We start from the raw sequence: 27,361 nt of genomic DNA on the forward strand, positions 1-27,361 counted from the left end.
GGCAGCACGACGACGCGGTAGGAAGCCTGTGAGTCAGCCCAAAAAAAATCTTGGGGGGGGGGCTACAACGGAGTGTGGCGAAGTCAGGTAGGAGACCTGCGCCAACTCCCTATGCTTACCGTGGAGTGCGAGAGTACGGGCAGACACCGTGTTATGCGGTAGAGCGCATGGTGTCTCCTGTACGTGTGCATAGCCCTGTGCGGGTTATTCCACCTCCCCGCACTGGCAGGGCTAGATTGGGCCAGGTGCCATGAAGCCGGCTCAACGCGTCTGGTCTCCAGTGCGTCTCCTCGGGCCGGCATACATGGCACCAGCCTTACGCATGGTGTCCCCGGTTCGCCTACACAGCCCAGTGCGGGTTATTCCACCTCCCCGCACTGGTCGGGCTACGGGGAGCATACAACCAGGTAAGGTTGGGCAGGCTCAGTGCTCAAGGGAGCCAGTACGCCTGCATGGTCCGGTATATCCGGCACCACCTCCCCGCCCCAGCCCAGTACCACCAGTGCCTACACCACGCACCAGGCTTCCAGTGTGTCTCCAGAGCCCTGTTCCTCCTCCACGCACTCGCCCTATGGTGCGTGTCTCCAGCCCGGGACCACCAGTTCCGGCACCACGCACCAAGCCTCCTGTGCGTCTCCAGAGTCCTGTGCATCCTGTTGCTGCTCCCCGCACTAGCCTTGAGGTGCGTGTCCTTAGCCCGGTACCTCCAGTTCCGGTACCACGCACCAGGCTACTGTGCGCCTCAGCCGGCCAGAGTCTGCCGTCTGCCCAGTGCCGCCTGCACTGTCCGTCTGCCCAGTGCCGTCAGAGCTGCCCGTCTGTCCCGAGCCGTCAGAGCTGCCCGTCTGTCCCGAGCCGTCAGAGCTGCCCGTCTGTCCCGAGCCGTCAGAGCTGCCCGTCTGTCCCGAGCCGTCAGAGCTGCCCGTCTGTCCCGAGCCGTCAGAGCCGCCCGTCTGTCCCGAGCCGTCAGAGCCGCCCGTCTGTCAGGAGCAGCCAGAGCCGCCCGCCAGTCAGGAGCAGCCAGAGCCGTCCGCCAGACAGGAGCAGCCAGAGCCGTCCGCCAGACAGGAGCAGCCAGAGCCGTCCGCCAGACAGGAGCAGCCAGAGCCGTCCGCCAGACAGGAGCAGCCAGAGCCGTCCGCCAGACAGGAGCAGCCAGAGCCGTCCGCCAGACAGGAGCAGCCAGAGCCGTCCGCCAGACAGGAGCAGCCAGAGCCGTCCGCCAGACAGGAGCAGCCAGAGTGGTTGCTGTTGTTGTCGTGACAGTAGAGTATAGTTCAGTAAAGAAAAGTAGATTTCAGTACAGTACACAGTACGTTTTAATTGGGGTAGAGGAGCAGCACTGGCCCAGTGCAGGTGGAAGTTTTAGAGGGAGTCTGTGGCCTTGTTCCCAGACGTGTGTCTTCCATACATTACAGTATAAACCTGACAGGCGAGGCTATGGGGAAAGTGTGAAGTTGCTGAGTGGAGAATTTGCTCTGTATCCTTGATGCCTTACATTCCCATAACAGCAGAACACAGCAGATCTCTGGAGGGCACTCTCTGGGATCAATAAAGCTAAACTGCTTGATAAATGTGTTGAGTGCTAAAGAATTAATTTCATAAATCTAACTCATAATGATCTGCTCTTTAGGACGGTCTGATGTTATGTTCTCTGTTTAAAAGAACCTATAGATTTCCTGGGTGATCGTTAAATGTTCTCTACATTACACGGCTGTTACTTGGCTTGAGAACTTGATGGTTGATTTTCTGTTCCAAGCAGAACTGTTTGTGTACTGTATGTAATGGGTTCTGGATGAGTTGCCGTGGGTGCGCTCTGGGCCTCAGACCCCAGGCTGTGATGCTGCTGTTGCTGCGGACTGGTTGAGGTAGCAGGGCCTGAGTTTGAACATTCACACAGGGCTGGCTAGTGGTTGAGTGAGCCTGCTACAATCACTCACACACCCCAGGCCCCGGAGATAAGGAAAGTAATCTGCTAATGAAACCAGAGGAATTATCCCAGGGCTCTACCACTCCTGTTCCTCTCAGTGCTTTACCCCCCCCCCCCCCCCCCCCCCCCCCCCCCCCCCACCCACACACACGCACACACACACACACACACACACCAGTCACACACGAGCCAACAGCATTGTGTTTCCCCTCGCTATAAAACAAGTCCATTTAAGTGATTCATCTGAAAGGAGTCTGCATATCCCTGTTCACACAAACAAATCAGTGTCTTTATCAGAGATGCTATTTGGTTAGTCAATGGTCAGACCAGTAGATTATATTGGCAGTTTGGTCAGACACCCTTAAACAATCCATGGCCAACCCAACTGAAGAGACGCTGCATTAGTTTTAATTAGGAATTCACCAGCATTATTCATTAGATCCTTTATTCCCGCCACACAATCACACACATCCTGTAATTACAGAGCCTGTTGGAGGGGAATAATGCAGCTGGGCTCTGTGTGGGGGAAAGAAACAACTCAGAAAGGGAGAGAGAGAAGAGAAGGAGAGGGAAAGAGGAGTGCTATGGAATACTAACACACTTGCTGTCTGTAACCAAAGAAAGGCTTCCTGTCTGACTCAAAGCATCATCGTTCGTCCATATACATCACTGTCTCTCAGCCTTTTTTGCTTTGTCATTGGCTCTCCTTGGCATGGGTTGCATTCGGAAAGTATTCAGACCTCTTCCCTTTTCCACATTTTGTGACGTTACAGCCTTATTCTAAAATGAATTAAATTAATTGTTTTCCTCATCAATCTACACACAATACCCCATAATGACAAAGTGAAAACAGGTTTTTAGAAATGTTTGCAAATGTATAAAAACAAAAAACAGAAATACCTTATTTACATAAGTAGTCAGACCTTTTGCTATGAGACTCGAAATTGAGTCCTGTGCATCCTGTTTCCATTGATCATCCTTAAGATGTTTCTACAACTTGATTGGAGTCCACCTGTGGTAAATTCAATTGATTGGACATGATTTGGAAAGGCACATGTCTGTCTATATAAGGTCCCACTGTTGGCAGTGCATGTCAGAGCAAAACCAAGCCATGAGGTTGAAGGAATTGTCCGTAGAGCTCCGAGACAGGATTGTGTCGAGGCACAGATCTGGGGAAGGGTACCAAAATATTTCTGCAGCATTGAAGGTCCCCAAAAACACAGTGGCTTCCATCATTCTGAAATTGAAGAAGTTTAGAACTACCAAGACTCTTCCTAGAGCTGGCCGCCCGGCCAAACTGAGTTATCGGGAAAGAAGGGCCTTGGTCAAAGAGGTAATCAAGAACCCAATGGTCACTCTGAAAAAGCTCCAGAGTTTCTCTGTGGAGATGGGAGAACCTTCCAAAAGGACAACCATCTCTGCAGCACTCCACCAATCAGACCTGGCCAGACAGAAGCCACTCCTCAGTAAAAGGCACATGACAGCCCCCTTGAAGTTTGCCAAAAGGCACCTAAAGGAATCTCAGACCATGAGAAACAAGAATCACTGGTCTGATGAAAGATTGAACTCTTTGGCCTGAATGCCAAGCTTCACGTCTGGAGGAAACCTGGCACCATCCCTACAGTGAAGCATGGTCATGACAGCATCCTGCTGTGGGGGTGTTTTTCAGCGGCAGGGACTGGGAGACTAGTCAGGAACGAGGGAAAGATGAAAGCAGCAAAGTACAGAGAGATCATTGATGAAAACCTGATCCAGAGTGCTCAGGACCTCAGACTGGGGTGAAGGTTCACCTTCCAACAGAACAATGACCCTAAGCACACAGCCAAGACAACGCAGGCGTGACTTCGGGACAAGTCTCTGAATGTTCTTGAATGGCCCAGCCAGAGCCCGGACTTGAACCCGATAGAACATCTCTGGAGAGACCTGAAAATAGCTGTGCAGTGACGCTCCCCATCCAACCTGACAGAGCTTGAGAGGTTCTGCAGAGAAGAATGGGAGAAACTTCCCAAATACAGGTGTGCCAAGCTTGTTGCTTCATACCCAAGAAGATGCAAGGCTGTAATCTCTACCAAAGGTGCTTCAACAAAGTACTGAGTGAAGGGTCTGAATACAGTACTTATGTGAATGTGATATTTCCGTTTTTTATTTTTAATACATTTGCAAACATTTCTAAAAACCTGTTTTTGCTTTGTCATTATGGGGTATTGTGTGTAGATTGATGAGGGAAAAAACAATTTGATCAATTTTAGAATAAGGCTGTAATGTAACAAAATGTGGAAATAGTCAAGGGGTCTGAATACTTTCCGAATGCACTGTATGTAGTACATAATGATGCATGACAGGATATTTGTGTCAATACACGAGTGAGAGACTGTGATTTATCTTATTGAGGGATCTGTGTAATTTACTGTATTATCTAATATGCATAATTGATAAGCGAGTGTGTGTCCTTGCACAATGCAACAGCCCTGCGCTTCTATTTTTGATGCCCGAGCCCAGTAAGCAGGCTCGTCGGGTTGATTTGTGAGCTCGCTGTGAAAGAGCGGTCTAGAAGTGACAGTGGCGATCGCCCATGGCAGCCCGGGAGCCCTTAGTCTTGTGGAAAGGTCAGACTGTGACACCTCGAGCACCGCTCCCTCGCGCCGATATTTGTCCGGAGAGTCACGGCTGGCACCCAGTAAGCCTTCTCTGACAGAGCTCTCTCTTAATGAAGTGTGTTATCTGGAGACTGAGTAATGACATGGAGGAGACTACTGCTCCCAGGGACACTTCCTCTGCCATCACAGGCCCAATGAGGAGAGCGCGAGTGACTGAGGCTGACTCTTGCAGTCCAAACTGCCTGGCCTGGCCTGAAGCTCTAGGGTCATACTGTTCTTAATTGTGATGGAGAGGGACATGATGTCGTCTTGTTCTCTGGACTGGTGAGATCCATCAAGATCCAATAACAGCAGCAGCCATCAGGTTGTGTCCAGGCCCACAGCAGCATGTTACCCACAGCAGCATGTTACCCACACATGGTCAGACATTCCCAGCAGGCTTCAGTCCCCTCTGTGTCAGGAGCTCATTTAGGGAATCCTCTGCTGTTCACCCACACATCACATTGTGCTTGGCATGCTTTAATCGGGTGCATTTAAGGTCCACTGCACCCCATCTGTCAGACTACCAAAAATAGACATGCAGAGCTCTGACCACACTGAGGGCATCATGAACGTCTCTGGTTGTTATGCAAATAGGGACAGTGAGAGATGCTAGATACAGTATATGGATGCTGTAGATATACATTTGGATTAACCACCTTATTTTCCTGACCAAGGCCACTAAATAGACTTCATTCCATTCCCATACTGCTATAGGGGGTTACAGATTCTACATGAACTCAAGCAGAGATTTTCACATCCTTCACTGTGATGATGTTCTGTTAAACGTAGCCCCAACACAGCATTAGGAGGCTGACATGTTATCAATAGCAGTGTGACTGGTTTATCTGACACCTGATATACTTGACCTTGAAGCATGTTCCTTAGAGAGTGAAGACTTATGTTATGAGCTTATGAGTTTGATTGTGAGGAGCATGTGTGTTTACTGACCCCATTACTGAGCTCCATTAAATGGCCCCCAGTGAACCAGTGGGGAGGGAGTGAGGTGGCACGTGAGGCCTGTTTTTCCCTGGCATGGAGAGGAAGGTGGAGAGGGAGAGCAGTGGAGCCAAAGATGGTAGATATATGAAGATGTCTTACTCAGGCAGTTTATCATTGGGAAACAATGGTCACGGTTCCTGTCTATGTAAAGTGGGCTTTCTCTCTCGCGTGCGCATGCTTTCCTGCGTGAGCTCACGGTTCCTCCGTAATCTCTGGCATGCTTACGCAAGAGAGGGAACGCCCACTTACACAGACAGGATTTTATTCTATGGGAAACTGCCCAATAACAGCTGGCTCCAGTCTACTTATTGTCCCATCCCCACCCCCACCAGAAAAAAATTGCAAGTGAGATGTCTTGCTTTCTCTACCATCTCTGGTGGAGTGATCAGCGCCAACATTAATCTCTGTTCACTCCCTGGCACTGATTTATCACCTCCTCATCCAAATCACAGTTATTAGTTAGACTGGGAGTTGCAATCCTCTTAATATGTCACACACGTCATGCGTAGAAGACACTACATCAGCAGCTGCATGTGTACATCCACTTCAGCTATTAATATGTAATTTACACCATAATACACACACACACATATATATATATATATATATATATATATATATATATAAATATATATATATAGTACCAGTCAAAGGTTTGGACACACCTACTCATTCAAGGGTTTTTCTTTATTTTTACTATTTTATACATTGTAGAATAATAGTGAAGACATCAAAACTATGAAATAACACATATGGAATCATGTAGTAACCCAAAAAGTGTTAAACAAATCAAAATATATTTTATATTAGAGATTCTTCAAAGTAGCAACCCTTTGCCTTGATGACAGCTTTGCACACTCTTGGCATTCTCTCAACCAGCTTCATGAGGTAGTCACCTGGAATGCATTTCAATTAACAGGTGTGCCTTGTTAAAAGTTAATTTGTAGAATTTCTTTCCTTAATGCGTTTGAGCCAATCAGTTGTGCTGTGACAAGGTATTGGTGGTATACAGAAGATAGCCCTATAGCATTGCTTTGAAGATTAATTGTATTACATTGTTACTTATTCATGATATTCTAATGATTTAGACTGTAGTTTGTCTGATTTTGTATAGTAATCTGTGAGGTTACAACTACACTAAAAAGATGTAGTGAAGATGGCGCCGGAGAGGATGGCTGATGTTTTATTGGCTCTTAACCAACCGTGCTATTTTGTTTGTTTTTTTCCCATTGTTTGTAACTTATTTTGTGCATAATGTTGCTGCTACTGTCTCTTATGACCGAAAAGAGCTTCTGGACATCAGAACAGCAATTACTCACCTCGAATTGGACAAAGAATTTTTCTTTAATGAGTCGGATGGGAAGGATATACTCCAAACACCCGAACAGGCCCTCATCCCCATCATTCGCTGGAGAAAGAAACAGTGATTTTGCAGAAAGAGATCGGAGTGCCTTGTGCGGATCAGGCGACGAGTGGCTAATCTGCCTTTGCCATCCTTACTGCTAGCTAGCTTTCAATCGCTGGAAAAGAAATAGGACGAAATGAAAGCACGTACAGTTGAAGTCAGAGGTTTACATACACCTAAGCCAAATACATTTAAACTCAGTTTTTCACAATTCCTGACATTTAATCCTAGTAAATATTCCCTGTTTTAGGTCAGTTAGGATCACCACTTTATTTTAAGAATGTGAAATGTCAGAATAATAGTAGAGAGAATGATTTATTTCAGCTTTTATTTCTTTCATCACATTCCCAGAGGGTCAGAAGTTTACATACACTCAATTAGTATTTGGTAGCATTGCCTTTAAATTGTTTAATTTGGGATAAACGTTTCGGGTAGCCTTCCACAAGCTTCCCACAATAAGTTGGGAGAATTTTGGCCCATTCCTCATGACAGAGCTGGTGTAACTGAGTCAGGTTTGTAGGCATCCTTGCTCGCACACACTTTTTCAGTTCTGCCCACAAGTTTTCTACAGGATTGAGGTCAGGGCTTTGTGATGGCCACTCCAATACCTTGACTTTGTTGTCCTTAAGCCATTTTGCCACAACTTTGGAAGTATGCTTGGGGTCATTGTCCATTTGGAAGACCCATTTGCGACCAAGCTTCAACTTCCTGACTGATGTCTTGAGATGTTGCTTCAATATATCCACATAATTTTCCTCCCTCTTGATGCCATCTATTTTGTGAAGTGCACCAGTCCCTCCTGCAGAAAAGCACCCCCACAACATGATGCTGCCACACCCATGCTTCACAGTTCGGATGGTGGTCTTCGGCTTGCAAGCCTCCCCCTTTTTCCTCCAAACATAACGCTAGTCATTATGGCCAAACAGTTCTATTTTTGTTTCATCAGACCAGAGGACATTTCTCCAAAAAGTACGATCTGTCCCCATGTGCAGTTGCAAACCGTAGTCTGGCTTTTTTATGGCAGTTTTGGAGCAGTGGCTTCTTCCTTGCTGAGCGGCCTTTCAGGTTATGTCGTTATAGGACTCGTTTTACTGTGGATATATATACTTTTGTGCCTGTTTCCTCCAGCATCTTCACTAGGTCCTTTGCTGTTGTTCTGGGATTTATTTGCACTGTTCGCACCAAGGTACGTTCATCTCTAGGAGACAGAACGCGTCTCCTTCCTGAGCGGTGTGACGGCTGCATGGTCCCATGATGTTAAAACTTGCATACTATTGTTTGTACAGATGAACGTGGTACCTTCAGGCGTTTGGAAATTGCTCCCAAGGATGAACCAGACTTGTGGAGGTTTACATTGTTTTTTCTGAGTTATTGGCTGATTTCTTTTGATTTTCCCATGATGTCAAGCAAAGAGGCACTGAGTTTGAAGGTAGGCCTTGAAATACATCCACAGGTACACCTCCAATTGACTTAAATGATGTCAATTAGCCTATCAGAAGCTTCTAAAGCCATGATATCATTTTCTGGAATGTTCCAAGCTGTTTAAAGGCACAGTCAACTTAGTGTATGTAAACTTCTGACCCACTGGAATTGTGATACAGTGAATTATAAGTGAAATAACCTGTCTGTAAACAATTGTTGGGGAAATTACTTGTGTCATGCACAAAGCAGATGTTCTAACCGACTTGCCGAAACTATAGTTGTTAACAAGACATTTGTGGAGTGGTTTAAAAACGAGTTTTAATGACTCCAACCTAAGTGTATGTTAACTTCTGACTTCAACTCTATATCCTACCAACGGGACAATAAAAACTGTAATATCTTATGTTTCACCGAGTCGTGGCTGAACGACGACATTAATAACATACAGCTGGCGGGTTATACACTCTATCGGCAGGATAGAACAGCAGCCTCTGGTAAGACACGGAGCGGGAGCCTATGTATATTTGTAAACAACCGCTGGTGCACGATATCTAAGGAAGTCTCAAGGTTTTGCTCATCCGAGGTTGAGTATATCATGATAAGCTGTACACCACACTATCTACCTAGAGAGTTTTCATCTGTATTTTTCATAGCTGTCTACATATCACCACAGACCGACGCTGGCACTATGACCGCACCCAATGAGGTGTATACCGCCATAAGCAAACAGGAAAACACTCATCCAGAGGCAGCGCTCCTAGTGGCCGGGGACTTTAATGCAGGGAAACTTAAATCAGTTTTACCTCATTTCTATCAGAATGTTAAGTGTGCAACTTGAGGGGAAAAAAACTATAGACCACCTTTACTCCACACACAGAGACGTGAACAAAGCTCTCCCTCACCTTCCAATAGGCAATCTGACCATAATTCTATCCTCCTGATTCCTGCTTACAAGCAAAAATTAAAGCAGGAAGCACAGTGACTCGGTCTATGAAAAAGTGGTCAGATGAAGTAGATGCTAAACTACAGGAGTGTTTTGCTAGCACAGACTGGAATATGTTCCCGGGATTCTTCTGATGGTATTGAGGAGTACACCACATCTGTTTTTCACTGGTTTCATCAATTAGTGCATCGATGACATCGTCCCCACATTGACTGTACGTACATACCCCAACCAGAAGCCATGGATTACAGGCAACATTCGCACTGAGCTAAAGGGTAGAGATGCCGCTTTCAAGGAGCGGGACTCTAACCCCGGAGCTTATAAGAAATCCCGCTATACCCTCCGACGAACCATCAAACAAGCAAAGCGTCAATACAGGACTAAGATCGAATCGTACTACACCGGCTCCGACGCTCGTCGGATGTGGCAGGGCATGCAAACTATTACAGACTACAAAGGGAAGCACAGCCGAGAGCTGCTCAGTGACAAGAGCCTACCAGACGAGCTAAATAACTTCTATGCTCGCTTTGAGGCAAGTAACACTGAAACATGCACGAGGGCATCAGCTGTTCCGGACAACTGTGTGATCACGCTCTCCGCAGCCGATGTGAATAAGACCTTTAAGCAGGTCAATGTTCACAAGGCCACAGGGCCATACGGATTACCAGGACGTGTACTACGAGCATGCGCTGACCGACTGGAAAGTGTCTTCACTGACATTTTCAACCTCTCCATGTCTGTAATACCTACATGTTTCAAGCAGACCACCATAGTCCCTGTGCCCAAGAACACTAAGATAACCTGCCTAAATGAATACCGAACCGTAGCACTCACGTCTGTAGCCATGACATGCTTTGAAAGGCTGGTCATGGCTCACATCAACACCATTATCCCAGAAACCCTAGACCCACTCCGATTTGCATACCACCCCAACAGATCCACAGATGATGCAATCTCTATTGCACTACACACAGCCCTTTCACACCTGGACAAAGGGAACAACTATGTGAGAATGCTATTCACTGACTACAGCTCAGCGTTCAACACCATAGTGCCCGCAAAGCTCATCACTAAGCTAAGGACCCTGGGTCTAAACACCTCCCTCTGCAACTGGATCCTGGACTTCCTGACGGGCCGTTCCAGGTAGTAAGGGTAGGTAACAACACATCCGCCACCCTGATCCTCAACACGGGGGCCCCTCAGAGGTGCGTGCTCAGTCCCCTCCTGTGCTCCCTGTTCACTCATGACTGCATGGCCAGGCAAGACTCCAACACCATCATTAAGTTTGCCGATGACACAACAGGGGTAGGCCTGATCACTGACAATGATGAGACAACCTATAGGGAGGAGGTCAGAGACCTGACCTCGTGGTGCAACAACCTCAGGACAAGGACAACAACCTCTCCCTCAACGTCATCAAGACAAAGGAGATTATTGTGGACTACAGGAAAAGGAGGACCAAGCACGCCCCCATTCTCATCAACGGGGCTGTAGTGGAACAGGTTGAGAGCTTCAAGTTCCTTGGCGTCCACATCACCAACAAACTAACATGGTCCATAGGTGAATAGGGCACGACAAAACCTTTCCCCCTCAGGAGACTGAAAAGATTTGGTATGGGTCCTCAGATCCTCAAAAGGTTTTACAGCTGCACCATCGAGAGCATCCTGACGGGTTGCATCACTGCCTGGTATGGCAACTGCTCGGCCTCCGACTGCAAGACACTACAGAGGGATTTGCATATGGCCCAGTACATCACCGGGGCCAAGCTTCTTGCCATCCAGGACCTCTATACCAGGCGGTGTCAGAGGAAGGCCCTAAAAATTGTCAAAGACTCCAGCCACCCTAGTCATAGACTGTTCTCTCTGCTTCTAAACAGCTTCTACTCTCAAGCCATAAGACTCCTGAACATCTAATCAAATGGCTACCCAGATTATTTGCACCCCCTCCCCTTCTACGCTGCTGCTACTCTCTGTTATTATCTATTTATAGTCACTTTAATAACTCTACCTACATGTACATATTACCTCAATTACCTCGACAGTGGTGCCACTGCACATTGACTCTGTACCGGTACCCCCTGTATATTGCCCCGCTTTTGTTAGTTACTGCTGCTCTTTAATTATTTGTTATTCTTATCTCTACTTTTTAAAGTATTTTCTTAAAACTGCATTGTTGGTAAAGGGCTTGTAAGTAAGCATTTCACTGTAAGGTCTACACCTGTTGTATTCGGCACATGTGACAAATAAAATTTGATTTGTTACTGTATGAGAACAGGGTATTGAAACACAGTGCCAGTGTGTCAGAATTGTAGTCCACCCAGTCCCAGTACACATGCTCATCACAGGACCAGTGCCATTCCTCTAGACTATAGTTAGATGACTGACACAGTGTTAAGCTGACAGCCTGGCTGAGCCTGCAGTATAAAACTCTTAGGTTGTAGGCTAGGTAGAGAGATGTATTAGTTGCCTGCCTGCTGAATGGATCACCACCCTGTTCCAATGAGCTGTAATCATCCCTGGTGTGTGCTTTTGCTAATACCAGCAGTCCTCACAAATGCCTGAGGGAAAACAACTTGTAATGGTGGTGTGCAATGTTTGTTGGAAACTTAAATAACTTATCTTTCTGGAATAATTCAGAGAGTGTGGCTATTATTATGGAAAACATGTTGGTCTGAGTGACATTTTAAATGGTAATCAGTGCTGGGAGCTGGATAAGTCTTTCAGCGATGTGTCAGAGAGGGAGGGGAAAGGCTTGTGAAGGTGGGCAGTCTCCTGTCCTCTTCTATCCTCTCCTTCAATGTCTTCCCACTGGGCAAAGACGTCAGTTCAATGTCTAGTTTTGATTTACATATGGTTGAGTTGTCAACTAACGTGAATTCAAAGTGAAATCAGCCAAAAATGTCACTCTGTCATGGACTTTTTTCAAATCAACTCAGTTTTTCATGTTGATTTAACGTCATCACATAGATATTGGGGGATTGCAATGATGTGGAAACAATGTTGATTTACCAATTTGTGCCAAGTGAGTTGACTTCTCTTTGATCTCCTATTAATGCCTTTAAATCCATTCATACATCATTAATGCCTTTAAATCTTCATACTTATACTGTATGATACTTGATGTGCGTTGTTTGGTTATCATAAAGTCTTCAAGACCCAGTATCATATCACCCTCCCCGTCTCTGAGTCATCTCCCTGAACAAATGTCAGTCTAACCCAGCCAGTTGTCAGCACACTTAATCCATTCTCTCATTGTGCTTTAGCTATGGAGGGTTTCTGGCCTAGAATCTGCAGATGGCTGTAGTGGTTGTCATTAATATTGGATGAATCCTGGATATCTCCACAGGGTCTGGAAAATATGAAGCACGTTCTGCTATCAGTAATTACCTCCTCCCTCAATCTCACATTCTCCCTCATGTCCTCATGAAGTTGTTGAGTTCCTGGGCTGGGCCGGACCACTTGATCCCTATCAGTGGGGATATTGCCTCAAAATTTCCTTTTAAGTTGTTAGTTGTGGTCTTTTCTTGTGTTCGCTGTGAGTTTCTCATGCTATTGTTTTTCCCTTCTCTTGCAGCGGGATGCTAAAGGACAGTATCTGTTCGACCTCATCTGCCACCACCTGAATCTGCTGGAGAAGGACTACTTCGGCATCAGATATGTGGACCCAGACAAGCAGCGGGTGAGTGAGTGTGTGTGTCTGTGTCTGTGTTGGATGAAGCATGCTGTGGTAGAGGTGACTGTTTAAAGAGATACAGGGCCAGATTGAAGATATGTTATTTTATTTATTTCTATCAAGGCACAAGGCGAGACCCAGATGCAGACACAGGAGGCAGATGGTTGGAGTCTTAAAATGTTTATTAATCCAACGGGGTAGGCAAGAGAATGGTTGTGGACAGGCAAAAAGGTCAAAACCAGATCAGAGTCCAATAGGTACCGAAGGGCAGGTAGAATCAAGGTCAGGGCAGGCAGGATGATCAGGCAGGCAGGAAAGTAGTCCAGAGTCAGGCAGGGCTCAGAACCGGGAGGACTATAAAAAGAGAATAGAAAAGGAGTACCGGAAAAACATGCTGGTTGACTTGACTAAACATACAAGACGAACTGGCACAGAGAGACGGGAAACACAGGGATAAATACACTGGGGAAAATAAGCGACACCTGGAGGGGGTGGAGACAATCACAGGAACAGGTGAAACAGATCAGGGCGTGACACTTTCATAACACACGCTTTTAGAGAGACACTCATACAATCATCATCATCATCAGCAGCAGCAGCAGAGCACAGAGGGTTATTACTCAGAGATGGCTTGTAGCTGCACTGCTTGATTCATGAAGAATTAACATGTGCTCGCTCACATTGTGTGTTTTAGCATCAGAGACAAGACTGGTCCTGCCCATCCTGCATTTCCTATGCTGCCACTCAGGGCTATTTCAGTGGTTGTTGTTAGGGTGAGGGGTTGGCGGAGAGAGGGAATTGATGGAGTGAATGTTGCCAGAAGGATGGGGGATGAATCAGTGCCTGATATACTGGCAAAACCAGTCACCTTCTGAACTGACCCTAGAGAGCACTGCCACTGCACAGTGTCTGCTTGTCTGTCTGTCTAGGCAGCCCCAGGCATGCTGGTGGTATAGTATTATAATTTGAAAGACCATCCATTACTGTCATTTATAGAGAGAGCTGTTATCTCTGTATGCCCTTACTGTTCAATTTGCTTCAGTATGATGATGATTTAATTATACAAATCAGGAACTGATAGCATTAATTATATGATGATTAGAGATGGATGTTGGATATGAACAGAGACATGTGTCAGTGTGTTTTAGGCGTGAAGCTGACATGACATAACACAGGTTTTCACACGTCTTTCGATGAACTGTCATTCCTGTTTATTGCATTTAACCTGCTTCGTAGAGCGATGTAGAGTGATATGAGCGTGGTGTCAGTGTCATTGCAGGATTTTTAGACATGTTTCACTTTTGTCACACTTTGATCATATGTCTTTTTGTTGTTGATGCAGCATTGGTTGGAGGTCACAAAGTGTATTGCCAAGCAGATGAAATGTAAGTCTTTAGTGTCTTCCTCTTCATGCTATGATCATTCTGCTAATTGAGCAATTATAGTTATCATCACCATGGCATCTTTAATGACGCATCATCTAATTTGACTAATGAATGTGCATTTGAATTCAAATGGTAGGAAGTTACTGTATTAGGATTTCAATAGATCAAGATTCTCCATTTGACTGGAAGGACAGAACTGTATGAATTGTCCCTTATGAGAACTCACATAAATCCTAGCAGAAGATAATCCACACAAAAGGTCTCTCACCCACTCTCTTGCAAATCATCATGAACTGTGTCTCCCTAATTGTGGATACAGAGCTTAAAGGGAAAATCCAGTCAACATCTATCTTTTGGTATTTTTTTTCATTAGTCCACTGTTGATACAGTCCCAAAATGTTTTTCATGTCAGCAGTCAAGTTTTCAAGATATTGGACTTTCAAGAAGCAAAGTGTCACCGGCCACATCATTATGATGATGCAAAATAATTTTCCCTTTAAGTGAGATACCGTTTACCTATTCTACTGTTTACCTTGTGATGATATGAAGTAAAGATCGAAGCTAATTGTCATTTACAGTAATCATTTGTCAGTGCCCCCTTCACAGATTGCTTAATCCATGAGTGTTTAAATTGACTAGTCATTTTAAATTCTAACTTCATAGTGTCTGAATCAAACACAGGTCAGGTTAGAACTATGCTAGACACTTTTGCAAGGTGGTGCATTTAGAGCATTTTTTCAGTTAATCATTTGAACTGTGATCATGAAATGTTCCTGACTATTTGGTTCTCCTTTTCCTTTGTTCCCCAGCCCAGCCTCCGTTCACCATGTGTCTCAGAGTCAAGTTTTACCCCCCTGACCCCGCTGCTCTCAAAGAGGAAATCACCAGGTAGGACTTTGTGTGAATCTCAGCAAAGTAGAGAAATGCCAACAACCACTCCCCCAGACTCTAGTATGAAGAGGAAGTCAAGGAAAGCAGACATGAAAGCTTTGTGTATAAACATCTTCAATAACTTTAGCCTTTTCTAAAGCAGTTTCAAAGCAGCGTCTGTTGTTTATCACCTTCTCTCACACTTTTCATTTTCCCAAGAAATGTTTGTGTTCTGAATGCACTGACAGTATTTTTTCCCAGACATTATTGAAGGGCCTCTATAATAAAAGAGCACTTTTTCTAAAAACAATGCAATAAATATTTTAAAAAGACAGTGCTGTTTAAGCTTGTGAGCAAGCCTGCTCTCTGAAGTAGAATGGCTGCTAAATTGCGAGGTTGTGTAGCTGTGCTCTGCGTTGGTCTCTCTGGCTGGCTGACTGCTGAGGGAAGGAGGAAGACTGAGGGTCAATTACGGCTAGCAGACTCCTCTAAATGATACATGATTAGCTCCCAGCTAGCTCAGATTAGAATCACTTATGCATTTCCTCGCCTGACTCTTCTCCCCTGTGCAGTCTGCAATGAGGTTACCCAGAAAAGCCCCTCTGTGCCCTCAATAGGGCCTTTAAACGCCCTCTGATACTCTCTGATTTCAACCACTTGATGATGACATTAAAGAAGCAAGTACGTGTGCAATTGAGTATGAATGTGTTTCTTGTGTCTGTGCATTAGTACATGTGTGTTTGCTAATGTCTATTACAATGTGTGTATGTGTTGAAAGGAGGCACACCAACCTAGCCTGTTTGAATCAGGTGGTTGCCATCTCATATTCATTACCGTCCAGGGAGTCTACACTTAGGTGTGATGAAATGAACACAGAATGCAGAGTGCAGATAATGAATTATGTGAATTATGAATGGATGGAGAGGGGAGAAGGAGAGTGAAGGCTGAGGAAAAGAGAAATATAGTTAGCGAGAGATATGATGAGAGTGGTAGGGCGGGATAGACCACCTCATACTAGAGAGAGGAAGAGATATGAGAATGGTAGGGCAGGATAGACCACCTCATACTAGAGAGAGGAAGAGATATGAGAATGGTAGGGCAGGATAGACCACCTCATACTAGAGAGAGGAAGAGATATGATGAGATTGGTAAGGCAGGATAGACCACCTCATACTAGAGAGAGGAAGAGATATGAGAATGGTAGGGCAGGATAGACCACCTCATACTAGAGAGAGGAAGAGATATGATGAGATTGGTAGGGCAGGATAGACCACCTCATACTAGAGAGAGGAAGAGATATGATGAGATTGGTAAGGCAGGATAGACCACCTCATACTAGAGAGAGGAAGAGATATGAGAATGGTAGGGCAGGATAGACCACCTCATACTAGAGAGAGGAAGAGATATGATGAGATTGGTAGGGCAGGATAGACCACCTCATACTAGAGAGAGGAAGAGATATGATGAGATTGGTAGGGCAGGATAGACCATCTCATACTAGAGAGAGGAAGAGATATGTTGAGATTGGTAGGGCAGGATAGACCACCTCATACTAGAGAGAGGAAGAGATATGATGAGATTGGTAGGGCAGGATAGACCACCTCATACTAGAGAGAGGAAGATATATGATGAGATTGGTAGGGCAGGATAGACCACCTCATACTAGAGAGAGGAAGAGATATGATGAGAATGGTAGGGCAGGATAGACCACCTCATACTAGAGAGAGGAAGAGATATGATGAGATTGGTAGGGCAGGATAGACCACCTCATACTAGAGAGAGGAAGAGATATGATGAGAATGGTAGGGCAGGATGAGAGGGAGAGGAGAGGAAGGAGAGGAGAGGAAATAATCAATGACACTGAAGTTTTCTTCAATATAGTTTCCTCATTAATCAAATACTGAAGGGATACTGGACAATATATGGCACAAAGGTTAGATCACACAATGAGGGAAGAGGATAGAGATGGGTCAAATATTCATTTAATTTCACAGCTGTCCTTCACCAAATCTACCGACAGCAGAGATGTGAAAGGCAAGCAGAAAAGACAAAAGAAATGTAGGGCAGACAATTTACAGCATCAGCCATTTAACTGGAGTCACCCAAAGAGAGAAAATGAAATTTCCTTTTTAGCACCTATGGCTCCTTAAGTGACATACTATTAGCTGTTGTGGAGCTGGCCTAGATGACAAAATTACAGCCGAGGATATGTACACTACCGTTCAAAAGTTTGGGGTCACTAAGAAATGTCCTTGTTTTTGAAGAAATGGCAATTTTTTGTCCATTAAAATAACGTTAAATTGATCAGAAATACAGTGTAGACATTGTTATTGTATTGGAAACGTAGCTGGAAATGGCTGATTTTGTATGGAATATCTACATAGGCGTACAGAGGCCCATTATCAGCAATCATCACTCCAAAGTGTTCCAATGGCACGTTGTGTTAGCTAATCCAAGTTTATCATTTTAAAAGGCTAATTGATCATTAGAAAACTATTTTGCAATTATGTTAGCACAGCTGAAAACTGTTGTTCTGATTAAAAAAGCAATAAAACTGTCCTTCTTTAGACTAGTTGAGTATCTGGAGCATCAGCATTTGTGGATTCGATTACAGGCTGAAAATGTCCAGAAACAAATAACTTTCTTCTGAAACTTGTCAGTCTATTCTTGTTCTGAGAAATTAAGGCTATTCCATGCGAGAAATTGCCAAGAAACTGAAAATCTCGTACAACGCTGTGTACTACTCCCTTCAAAGAACAGCGCAAACTGTCTCTAACCAGAATAGAAAGAGTGGGAGGACCCGGTGCACGACTGAGCAAGAGGACAAGTACATTAGGGTGTCTAGTTTGAGAAACAGATGCCTCACAAGTCCTCAACTAGCAGCTTCATTAAATAGTACCAGCAAAACACCAGTCTCAACGTCAACAGTGAAGAGGCGACGCCGGGATGCTGGCCTTCTCCTCTTTCTATATTCCATAAAAAATCTGCCATTTCCAGCTACAATAGTTATTTACAACATTAACAATGTCTACACTGTATTTCTGATCAATTTGATGCTATTTTAAAGGACAAAAAAGTTAGCTTTTCTTTCAAAAACAAGTACATTTGACCCCAAACTTTTGAACGGTAGTGTATATTCTTCGCATTCACATGCATGGGTTCTCCTGGGCTCATTTTGGTGTTGGTTGTGGGAAGTTGGTTTCAGGGGAATCTGGGATCCGTTGGGTCGTTTCTCCCACTGTTTCTATCACGTGTTACATTCACGCTAGAATCAATAAATGGGCAATCCTGTACTGTAATCATTGGTAACACCTGCATTGTTCCAGGTGTTAGTCTCAGTCTGCAGCCAGTGTAGCTGCTGTATCTGTCAGGACAGTGCTGCTGTGTTCTGGGATGCTCTGGTCTTGTCTGGATTCTAATCTGGAGGCTTGAACAGAAACACAGTCAGTCGACAATAGCAGCAGTTTGCCTCAGGGCATCCCCTACCAAACCCTGTCCCCAACACACAATTTTTTTTTACATCCTTTTGAGATTTATCTGTGGCGATGTCTTGTTGTTGCAATAGATCTAAAAATAAGTGTGGTCTGTAATGTTGATGAATCTCATTAAAGTAGATGGGTGACTGAGATCCATGACCTCTGACCTTCTTCGCCCACTCTGTTCTGGTCCCAGATATTTAGTCTTCCTGCAGATCAAGAGAGATCTGTATCACGGACGCCTCCTGTGTAAGACGACAGATGCTGCCATGATGGCTGCCTTCATCCTGCAAGGTACAGTGACAGGACCTGACAGGCTGGATTTGCTTGCTCCACTCTCTGCACTGCACTTTCACATAACTACATCCTTATGAGAAATCCAGAGAAGTTATCACTTTGTAAATTATATGCCCTGAGGGATTCTTACTTCCGTATTGACTGATCTCTACTGTATACTACAAAGCATCAAATTAAAATGTTAATGCAGACAACACGTGCACCTCCATACTAATTTACACTGTAAAACCATAGCTGATAAAGAAAGATGGGACAGCTGATAAGTAAGATCAATGCTTTGAATGCTAAACATGTGAATTTCATGCTAGATTGTAAGCCCTCTGCATGATCATCAGGCATCTTGCTCTCAGCAGTATCGTTAGCTGTCAAAGCATGGAGATCACACGCAGTAGACCCTCGAGAGGCAGGCAGGCTGTATGTTTGAGGGGTACGGCGAGCGAGCCGAAGGCCGCAGAAAGTGCAGTGTTAGGAGAAAGAGAAGGCAGGTCCTTTGGGAGGCGCACTGGCTCTGTTCATGAGGAGGTGCTGCCTGATCACCTCCTTGTCCTCGCTCGCTGGGGGAAAGAATTGTCAGAGCCGCCTGAGGGAGCTCAGTGTGGTATGAAGTCACAAATAAACAACAGCAACCCTGGGCCAGTTTAACTTGTCGTCATTAAGAGCTCTGCTGACATACAGCACAGGCTGCCTGTGATCTAACAACACCTCGGCAAGGGTGCCAGTAATGTGTGTGTAGAACTGTGTAAATACTCACCTTAGCCCTAATAATTCTTGTTTAAGAGTTCACACTTCATCTGAAGTTATTACTGCAAACATATTCTGTATCCACTTTTATAATTTATTGAATGGAAGGATGTTAGATATATTACTGTATGTACTGTATGTAACCATGTATGGTTAGACTGTGGTGATGTGAAATGGTGGATCATTTTTATTAACTGTGTTCCAGCTGAGATTGGGGACTATGACCCTGGGAAGCATCCTGAAGGATACAGTTCTAAATTCCAGTTCTTCCCAAAACATTCAGAGAAGCTGGAGCAACGAATCTCAGACATACACAAGACAGAACTGATGTAAGGACCAATCTACTGTTTCTCTTTAACCTCTCACACGTGCATGCACGTTCAAACACACACTGCACCTATAAGATGAATCAATTTGACTGAGAAAGCACTAACTACCATTGTGCGAATGCTTATTGTCTTGGAAACTAGTTCCTTCACACTCTTCTCAAACATGTGTTTAATCTAATGGCCCACTGTCATTCCAGGATGTTGCAGAGACAAGATGGTGGGATTTTCTTGAGCACAAAAACTACCTTTCATTAATACAGTCATTATTATGAGGGTCGTGGCCCAAGACCTGTCAGGGAGTGCAGTGCAATACACCTAATGCAGTAAGATACTGTAGTGTGTGCACATACAAACACACAAAGGCATACATGCACACACACACTACTTTCTCTGCCAGCAGGTTAGCTGATGAAGCATCACTGAGCGTTTCTTAATGATGATACACTCCACTGGGCACAAACTGGTTAAATCAATGTAGTTTCAACATAATTTGTCAACATATTGTAACATGGAATCTATGTGGAAAATATATTGAATTTGTACCTTTGAAATGTCAGATCAATATAAGATCCATTAACAGAAAAAAATAAAAGGCTCCTATTGCACCTCCTATTGGAGAGTTGATCTATCTACAGCTATCCCTTTGGGCTCATCCAGGGTTTTAGCCCAGCCCTTGCTTAGCTTTGATATTTCTCATTGACTATTGCCAATGTGTTATCATGAGAATGATTGTTGAGAAATCTCGACTTAATAGTTGAAATATTGCTATCAAAGTCATTCCAAAGGGTATTTTTTATTTTTTTTATTTCACCTTTATTTAACCAGGTAGGCTAGTTGAGAACAAGTTCTCATTTACAACTGCGACCTGGCCAAGATAAAGCATAGCAGTGTGAACAGACAACAATACAGAGTTACACATGGAGTAAACAATAAACAAGTCAATAACACAGTAGGGGAAAAAATGTGTCTATATACATTGTGTGCAAAAGGCATGAGGAGGTAGGCAATAAATAGGCCATAGGAGCGAATAATTACAATTTAGCAGATTAACACTGGAGTGATAAATCATCAGATGATCATGTGCAAGTAGAGATACTGGTGTGCAAAAGAGCAGAAAAGTAAATAAATAAAAACAGTAAGGGGATGAGGTAGGTAAATTGGTTGGGCTGTTTACAGATGGACTATGTACAGCTGCAGCGATCGGTTAGCTGCTCAGATAGCAGATGTTTAAAGTTGGTGAGGGAAATAAAAGTCTCCAACTTCAGCGATTTTTGCAATTCGTTCCAGTCACAGGCAGCAGAGAACTGGAAGGAAAAGCGGCCAAATGAGGTGTTGGCTTTTGGGATGATCAGTGAGATATACCTGCTGGAGCGCGTGCTACGGGTGGGTGTTGTTATCGTGACCAGTGAACTGAGATCAGGCGGAGCTTTACCTAGCATGGACTTATAGATGACCTGGAGCCAGTGGGTCTGGCGACGAATATGTAGCGAGGGCCAGCCGACTAGAGCATACAGGTCGCAGTGGTGGGTGGTATAAGGTGTTTTAGTAACAAAACGGATGGCACTATGATAAACTGCATCTAGTTTTCTGAGTAGAGTATTGGAAGCTATTTTGTAGATGACATCGCCGAAGTCGAGTATCGTTAGGATAGTCAGTTTTACTAGGGTAAGTTTGGCGGCGTGAGTGAAGGAGGCTTTGTTGCGAAATAGAAAGCCGATTCTTGATTTGATTTTGGATTGGAGATGTTTAATATGAGTCTGGAAGGAGAGTTTACAGTCTAGCCAGACACCTAGGTATTTATAGATGTCCACATATTCTAGGTCGGAACCGTCCAGGGTGGTGATGCTAGTCGGGCGGACGGGTGCAGGCAGCGAACGGTTGAAAAGCATGCATTTGGTTTTACTAGTGTTTAAGAGCAGTTGGAGGCCACGGAAGGACTGTTGTATGGCATTGAAGCTCGTTTGCAGGTTAGATAGAACAGTGTCCAAGGAAGGGCCAGAAGTATACAGAATGGTGTCGTCTGCGTAGAGGTGGATCAGGGAATCGCCCGCAGCAAGAGCAACATCATTGATATATACAGAGAAAAGAGTCGGCCCGAGAATTGAAACCTGTGGTACCCCCATAGAGACTGCCAGAGGACCGGACAATGTATGTTCAATAGAGCAAATGAAATGAAACCATACTTTATCAATCATACAGTATATCATCAATGATGCTATTTAAGCCTACAGTGTATAGCATTTGGGAAGTCATCAACAGCTATTGTTTAAGTTCAGCCCAGGATTCAACTAAAAATAGATAATACAAAGAGTGCCTTCGGAATGTATTCAGACCCCTTGACTTTTCCCACATTTTGTTAGGTTACAGCCTTATTCTAAAATTGATTAAACAAATGTTTCTTGATCAATCTACACAACAAAGCAAAAACAGGTTTTTAGACATTTCTGATAATTTAGTCAACTGAAATATCACATTTTACATAAGTATTCAGACCCTTTACTCAGTACTTTGTTGAAGCACCTTTGGCGGCGATTATAGACTTGAGTCTTCTTGGTTATGACGCTACAAGCTTGGCACACCTGTATTTGGGGAGTTTCTCCCATTCTTCTCTGCAGATCCTCTCAAGCTCTGTCAGGTTGGATGGGGAGCGTTGCTGCACAGCTATTTTCAGGTCTCTCCAGAGATGTTCGATCGGGTTCAAGTCCGGTCTCTGGCTGGGCCACTCAAAGACATTCAGAGACTTGTCCTGAAGCCAGTCCTGCATTGTCTTGGCTGTGTGCTTAGGTTCGTTGAGGTGAACCTTCGTCCCAGTCTGAGGTCCTGAGCGCTCTGGAGCAGGTTTTCACCAAGGATCTCTCTGTACTTTGCTCCGTTCACCTTTGCCTTGATCCTGACTAGTCTCCCAGTCCCTGCCGCTGAAAAACATCCCCACAGCGTGATGCTGTCACAACCATGCTTCACCGTAGGGATGGTGCCAGGTTTCCGCCAGACGTGACGCTTGGCATTCAGGCCAAAGAGTTCAATCTTGGTTTCATCAGACCAGAGAATCTTGTTTCTCATGGTCTGAGGGTTTTTAGGGGCCTTTTGGCAAACTCCAAGCGGGCTGTCATGTGCCTTTTACTGAGGAGTGGCTTCCGTCTGGCCACTCTACCATAATGTCCTGATTGGTGGAGTGCTGCAGAGATGGTTGTCCTTCTGGAAGGTTCTCCCATCTCCACAAAGGAACTCTAGAGCTCTGACAGAGTGACCATCTGGTTCTTGGTCACCTCCCTGACCAAGGCCCTTTTCCCCCGTTTGCTCAGTTTGGCCAGGCAGCCAGCTCTAGGAAGAGTCATGGTGGTACGAAACTTCTTAAATTTAAGAATGATGGAGACCACTGTGTTCTTGGGGACCTTCAATGCTGCAGAAAGTTTTTGATACCCTTCCCCACAATCCTATCTCGGAGATTTACGGATAATTCCTTCGACCTCATGGCTTGATTTTTGCTCTGACATGCACTGTCAACTGAGGGACCTTACATAGACAGGTGTGTGCCTTTCCAAATTATGTCCAGTCAATTGAATTTACCATAGGTGGACTCCAAGTTTTAGAAACATCTCAAGGATGATCAATGGAAACAGGATGCATCTAAGCTCAATTTCGAGTCTCATAGCAAAGGGTCTGAATAATTATGTAAGTAAGGTATTTCTGTTTTTATATTTAATACATTTGTAAAAATGTCAAATAACCTGTTTTTCGCTTTGTCATTATGGGGTATTGTGTGTAGATTGCTGATGAAATGTTTTTATTTAATCCATTTTAGAATAAGGCTGTAACGTAACAAAATGTGGAAAAAGGGAAGAGGTCTGAGTACTTTCCGAAAACACTGTATAGGCCTAGGGTTTTAAGATTTATTTCAAATGGAATCTTCAAGTCAATAATAAATATGTTGGATTCATGACTCCATCTCAACCAAAAATAAAAGTTAAAGAATAGGATCAAATAAAACTGTATTTGAAGTGCATTTAAAGTTTGATTTGATTTAGTCCTATCCTTTAACTTTAGATTTTTGGTTGAAATAGAGATGTGAATCCATCATATCAATTATTAATTTGATGACAAATTGCAATTAAAAGCCAGACTCAGTGGTACAGATGTATCTTCTGCTTAGATAGCTCTATCTCCTTCAAATGTTGATATTAGGTTGGGTTGACTACCAAAGACAATCAATATCACTTTTGCAATATGGTAAATAGCATATTAACTTGTCGACAAGTTATCAAATTATCTGTTGGATTCACATCTCCATCTCAACCAAAAATAAAAGTTAAAGAATAGGATTAAGTCAGTGGCTCAGATTAAACTATCCAAGCAGTAGATACATCTCCTTTAAATGTTGGTATTTGGTTGTGTTGTCAACCAAACACAATTCAATATTACTTTTGTAATACAGTAAATAGCCTAATGTTATCTTGCAAACAAATGTAACATTATTCAACATTAAAATCCATGGCCACATTTTGAGGTTACTATAACAATAAATGTCTTCTTATGTAATCATAGAAATCTGCACAGAATCTCAAATGGCATTGATCACTTGCACCATGTACTTTAATGTAATCTCAACTAACTGCAATTCAGGTTATTTGGTTGTGCTATTAGATCAAGCACAGTGATAGCACATTAAGTTGTTGTATAAATAAAATATCTGACATTGTATTCCCATTTGAACATTAGTGTGCTTTTAAATGGTTGAAAGTGCAGTGATAACAGAATTCAACAGACTTTTGGCAATTTTTTTGTGGGTACAAATAGGTTGGAATCTCATTGATCAATGTATCTACCAAATATTACCCAATTCTCCACATTGTAATGACATGGTGTTCCCAGTGGGACAGGCTGTGACAGACACTTCCCAACATTGATCCTTTACACTCACCCTCAGGCCTCTAAAGTTAATGTGGTTCGAGCCACATGGATAATGGTTTAGCCATAATGTCTGAGCTATTTATCCTCCCACAAGGCACTTCTCCTTTGTTTAAATCATAATTAGTGTGAGATAATGTGCTCTACAGAAATTAAAGACATTGGAACATGGATCAGCCATTTTCACACTAGCTCAGAGTCGATTTGAAGGTTTTTTAATGTTGGTTCCCATTACTGAGTGCTTTGTCTAGTGACCCAGCTCAGTGAACTTGTCATGGCCATGGGACATACTGTATACTGTGGACAGCATGGAGGATGTGACTGACCAAAGGAGTGTAGTCAGAGGTTCATAGATAAAGGTTCTTTAAAATTATAATTATAGATAAGATCCTCTGCTGCTCTCTAGTGGGTTGTTCATGTCTCATCACCAACAAAACACCTGTTAACATGCCTGACTCTGTGATCATAGAAAATATCCTTGGAATGCTGGGACAGGTGCCTATTTGGATCTTTTGAATGCACCAGTAATTCAAGCCACTGGCATCTCCATGTTTTTTCCATTGATTGTGATAGAGGTCAGGCTGATGCTCACGTTACTCCATTGCTGTTGAATGGTTGGTGCTTGATTAAATGTTAATTGGTAGAGGTACTGTATCTAGGATGGTTGATACACTGTCTGTCTGGCCATCTATTCAGAGCTCTCTGGTCTATTCAGCATCCTGCCAGCTCACTCTGTTGATCACTCCTCTGTGTAAGGGAAATACAGTGGCTTGCGAAAGTATTCACCCTCCTTGGCATTTTTCCTATTTTGTTGCCTTACAACCTGGAATTAAAATAGATTTTTTTTGGGGGGGGGGGTTGTTGTATCATTTGATTTACACAACATGCCTACCACTTTGAAGATGCAAAATATATTATTTTGTTTAACAAACAAGAAATAAGACAAAAAAACAGAACTTGAGCGTGCATAACTATTCACCCCCCCCAAAGTCAATACTTTGTGGAGCCACCTTTTGCAGCAATTACAGCTGCAAGTCTCTTGGGGTATGTCTCTATAAGCTTGGCACATCTAGCCACTGGGATTTTTTCCCATTCTTCAAGGCAAAACTTCTCCAGCTCCTTCAAGTTGGATGGATTCCGCTGGTGTACAGCAATCTTTAAGTCATACCACATATTCTCAATTGGATTGAGGTCTGGGCTTTGACTAGGCCATTCCAAAATATTTAAATGTTTCCCCTTAAACCACTCGAGTGTTGCTTTAGCAGTATGCTTTGGGTCATTGTCCTGCTGGAAGGTGAACCTCCGTCCCAGTCTCAAATCTCTGGAAGACTGAGTCAGATTTCCCTCAAGAATTTCCCTGTATTTAGCGCCATCCATCATTCCTTAATTTCTGACCAGTTTCCCAGTCCCTGCCAATGGAAAAACATCCCCACAGCATGATGCTGCCACCACCATGCTTCACTGTGGGGATGGTGTTCTTGGGGTGATGAGAAGTGTTGGGTTTGCGCCAGACATAGCATTTTCCTTGATGGCCAAAAAGCTACATTTTAGTCTCATCTGACCAGAGAGGAAGTCTCCCACATGGGGAGTCTCCCACATGCCTTTTGGCAAACACCAAACATGTTTGCTTATTTTTTTTGGCCACTCTTCCGTAAAGCCCAGCTCTGTGGAGTGTACAGCTTAAAGTGGTCCTAAGCTCCAATCTCCGCTGTGGAGCTTTGCAGCTCCTTCAGGGTTATCTTTGGTCTCTTTGTTGCCTCTCTGATTAATTCCCTCCTTGCCTGGTCTGTGAGTTTTGGTGGGCGGCCCTCTCTTGGCAGGTTTGTTGTGGTGCCATATTCTTTCCATTTTTTAATAATGGATTTAATGGTGCTCCGTAGGATGTTCAAAGTTTCGGATATTTTTTTATAACTCAACCCTGATCTGTACTTCTCCACAACTTTGTCTCTGACCTGTTTGGAGAGCTCCTTGGTCTTCATGGTGCCGCTTGCTTGGTGGTGCCCCTTGCTTAGTGGTGTTGCAGACTCTGGGGCCTTTCAGAACAGGTGTATATATACTGAGATCATGTGACACTTAGACTGCACACAGGTGGACTTTATTTAACTAATTATGTGACTTCTGAAGGTAATTGGTTGCACCAGATCTTATTTAGGGGCTTCATAGCAAAGGGGGTGAATACATATGCACAAACCACTTTTACGTTTTTTCATTTCACTTCACCAATTTGGACTATTTTGTGTATGTCCATTAAAAATAAATTTAAATTGCAGGTTGTAATGTAACAAAATAGGAAAAAACGCCAAGGGGGATGAATACTTTTGCAAGGCACTGTAGTTCTGTCATAGTTA

The 27,361-nt window shown here is 43.9% G+C and overlaps 1 protein-coding gene across 1 annotated transcript in view; it reads left to right on the top strand.

Annotated features, from left to right (window-relative positions):
* LOC120066284 (FERM domain-containing protein 5) overlaps positions 1 to 27,361 on the top strand; it is a 125,293-nt gene that overhangs the window by 86,013 nt on the left and 11,919 nt on the right. Inside the window, exons 2-6 of the mRNA XM_039017561.1 lie at positions 12,912 to 13,016; positions 14,353 to 14,395; positions 15,205 to 15,283; positions 18,938 to 19,035; positions 19,985 to 20,108. Of these exons, the coding sequence (XP_038873489.1) occupies positions 12,912 to 13,016; positions 14,353 to 14,395; positions 15,205 to 15,283; positions 18,938 to 19,035; positions 19,985 to 20,108 (449 nt within the window). The remainder of the gene's footprint in view (positions 1 to 12,911; positions 13,017 to 14,352; positions 14,396 to 15,204; positions 15,284 to 18,937; positions 19,036 to 19,984; positions 20,109 to 27,361) is intronic.

The sequence above is a fragment of the Salvelinus namaycush genome, chromosome 21 (genome assembly GCF_016432855.1).
Source record: "Salvelinus namaycush isolate Seneca chromosome 21, SaNama_1.0, whole genome shotgun sequence".
In the NCBI taxonomy this organism is placed as follows: Eukaryota; Metazoa; Chordata; class Actinopteri; order Salmoniformes; family Salmonidae; genus Salvelinus; species Salvelinus namaycush.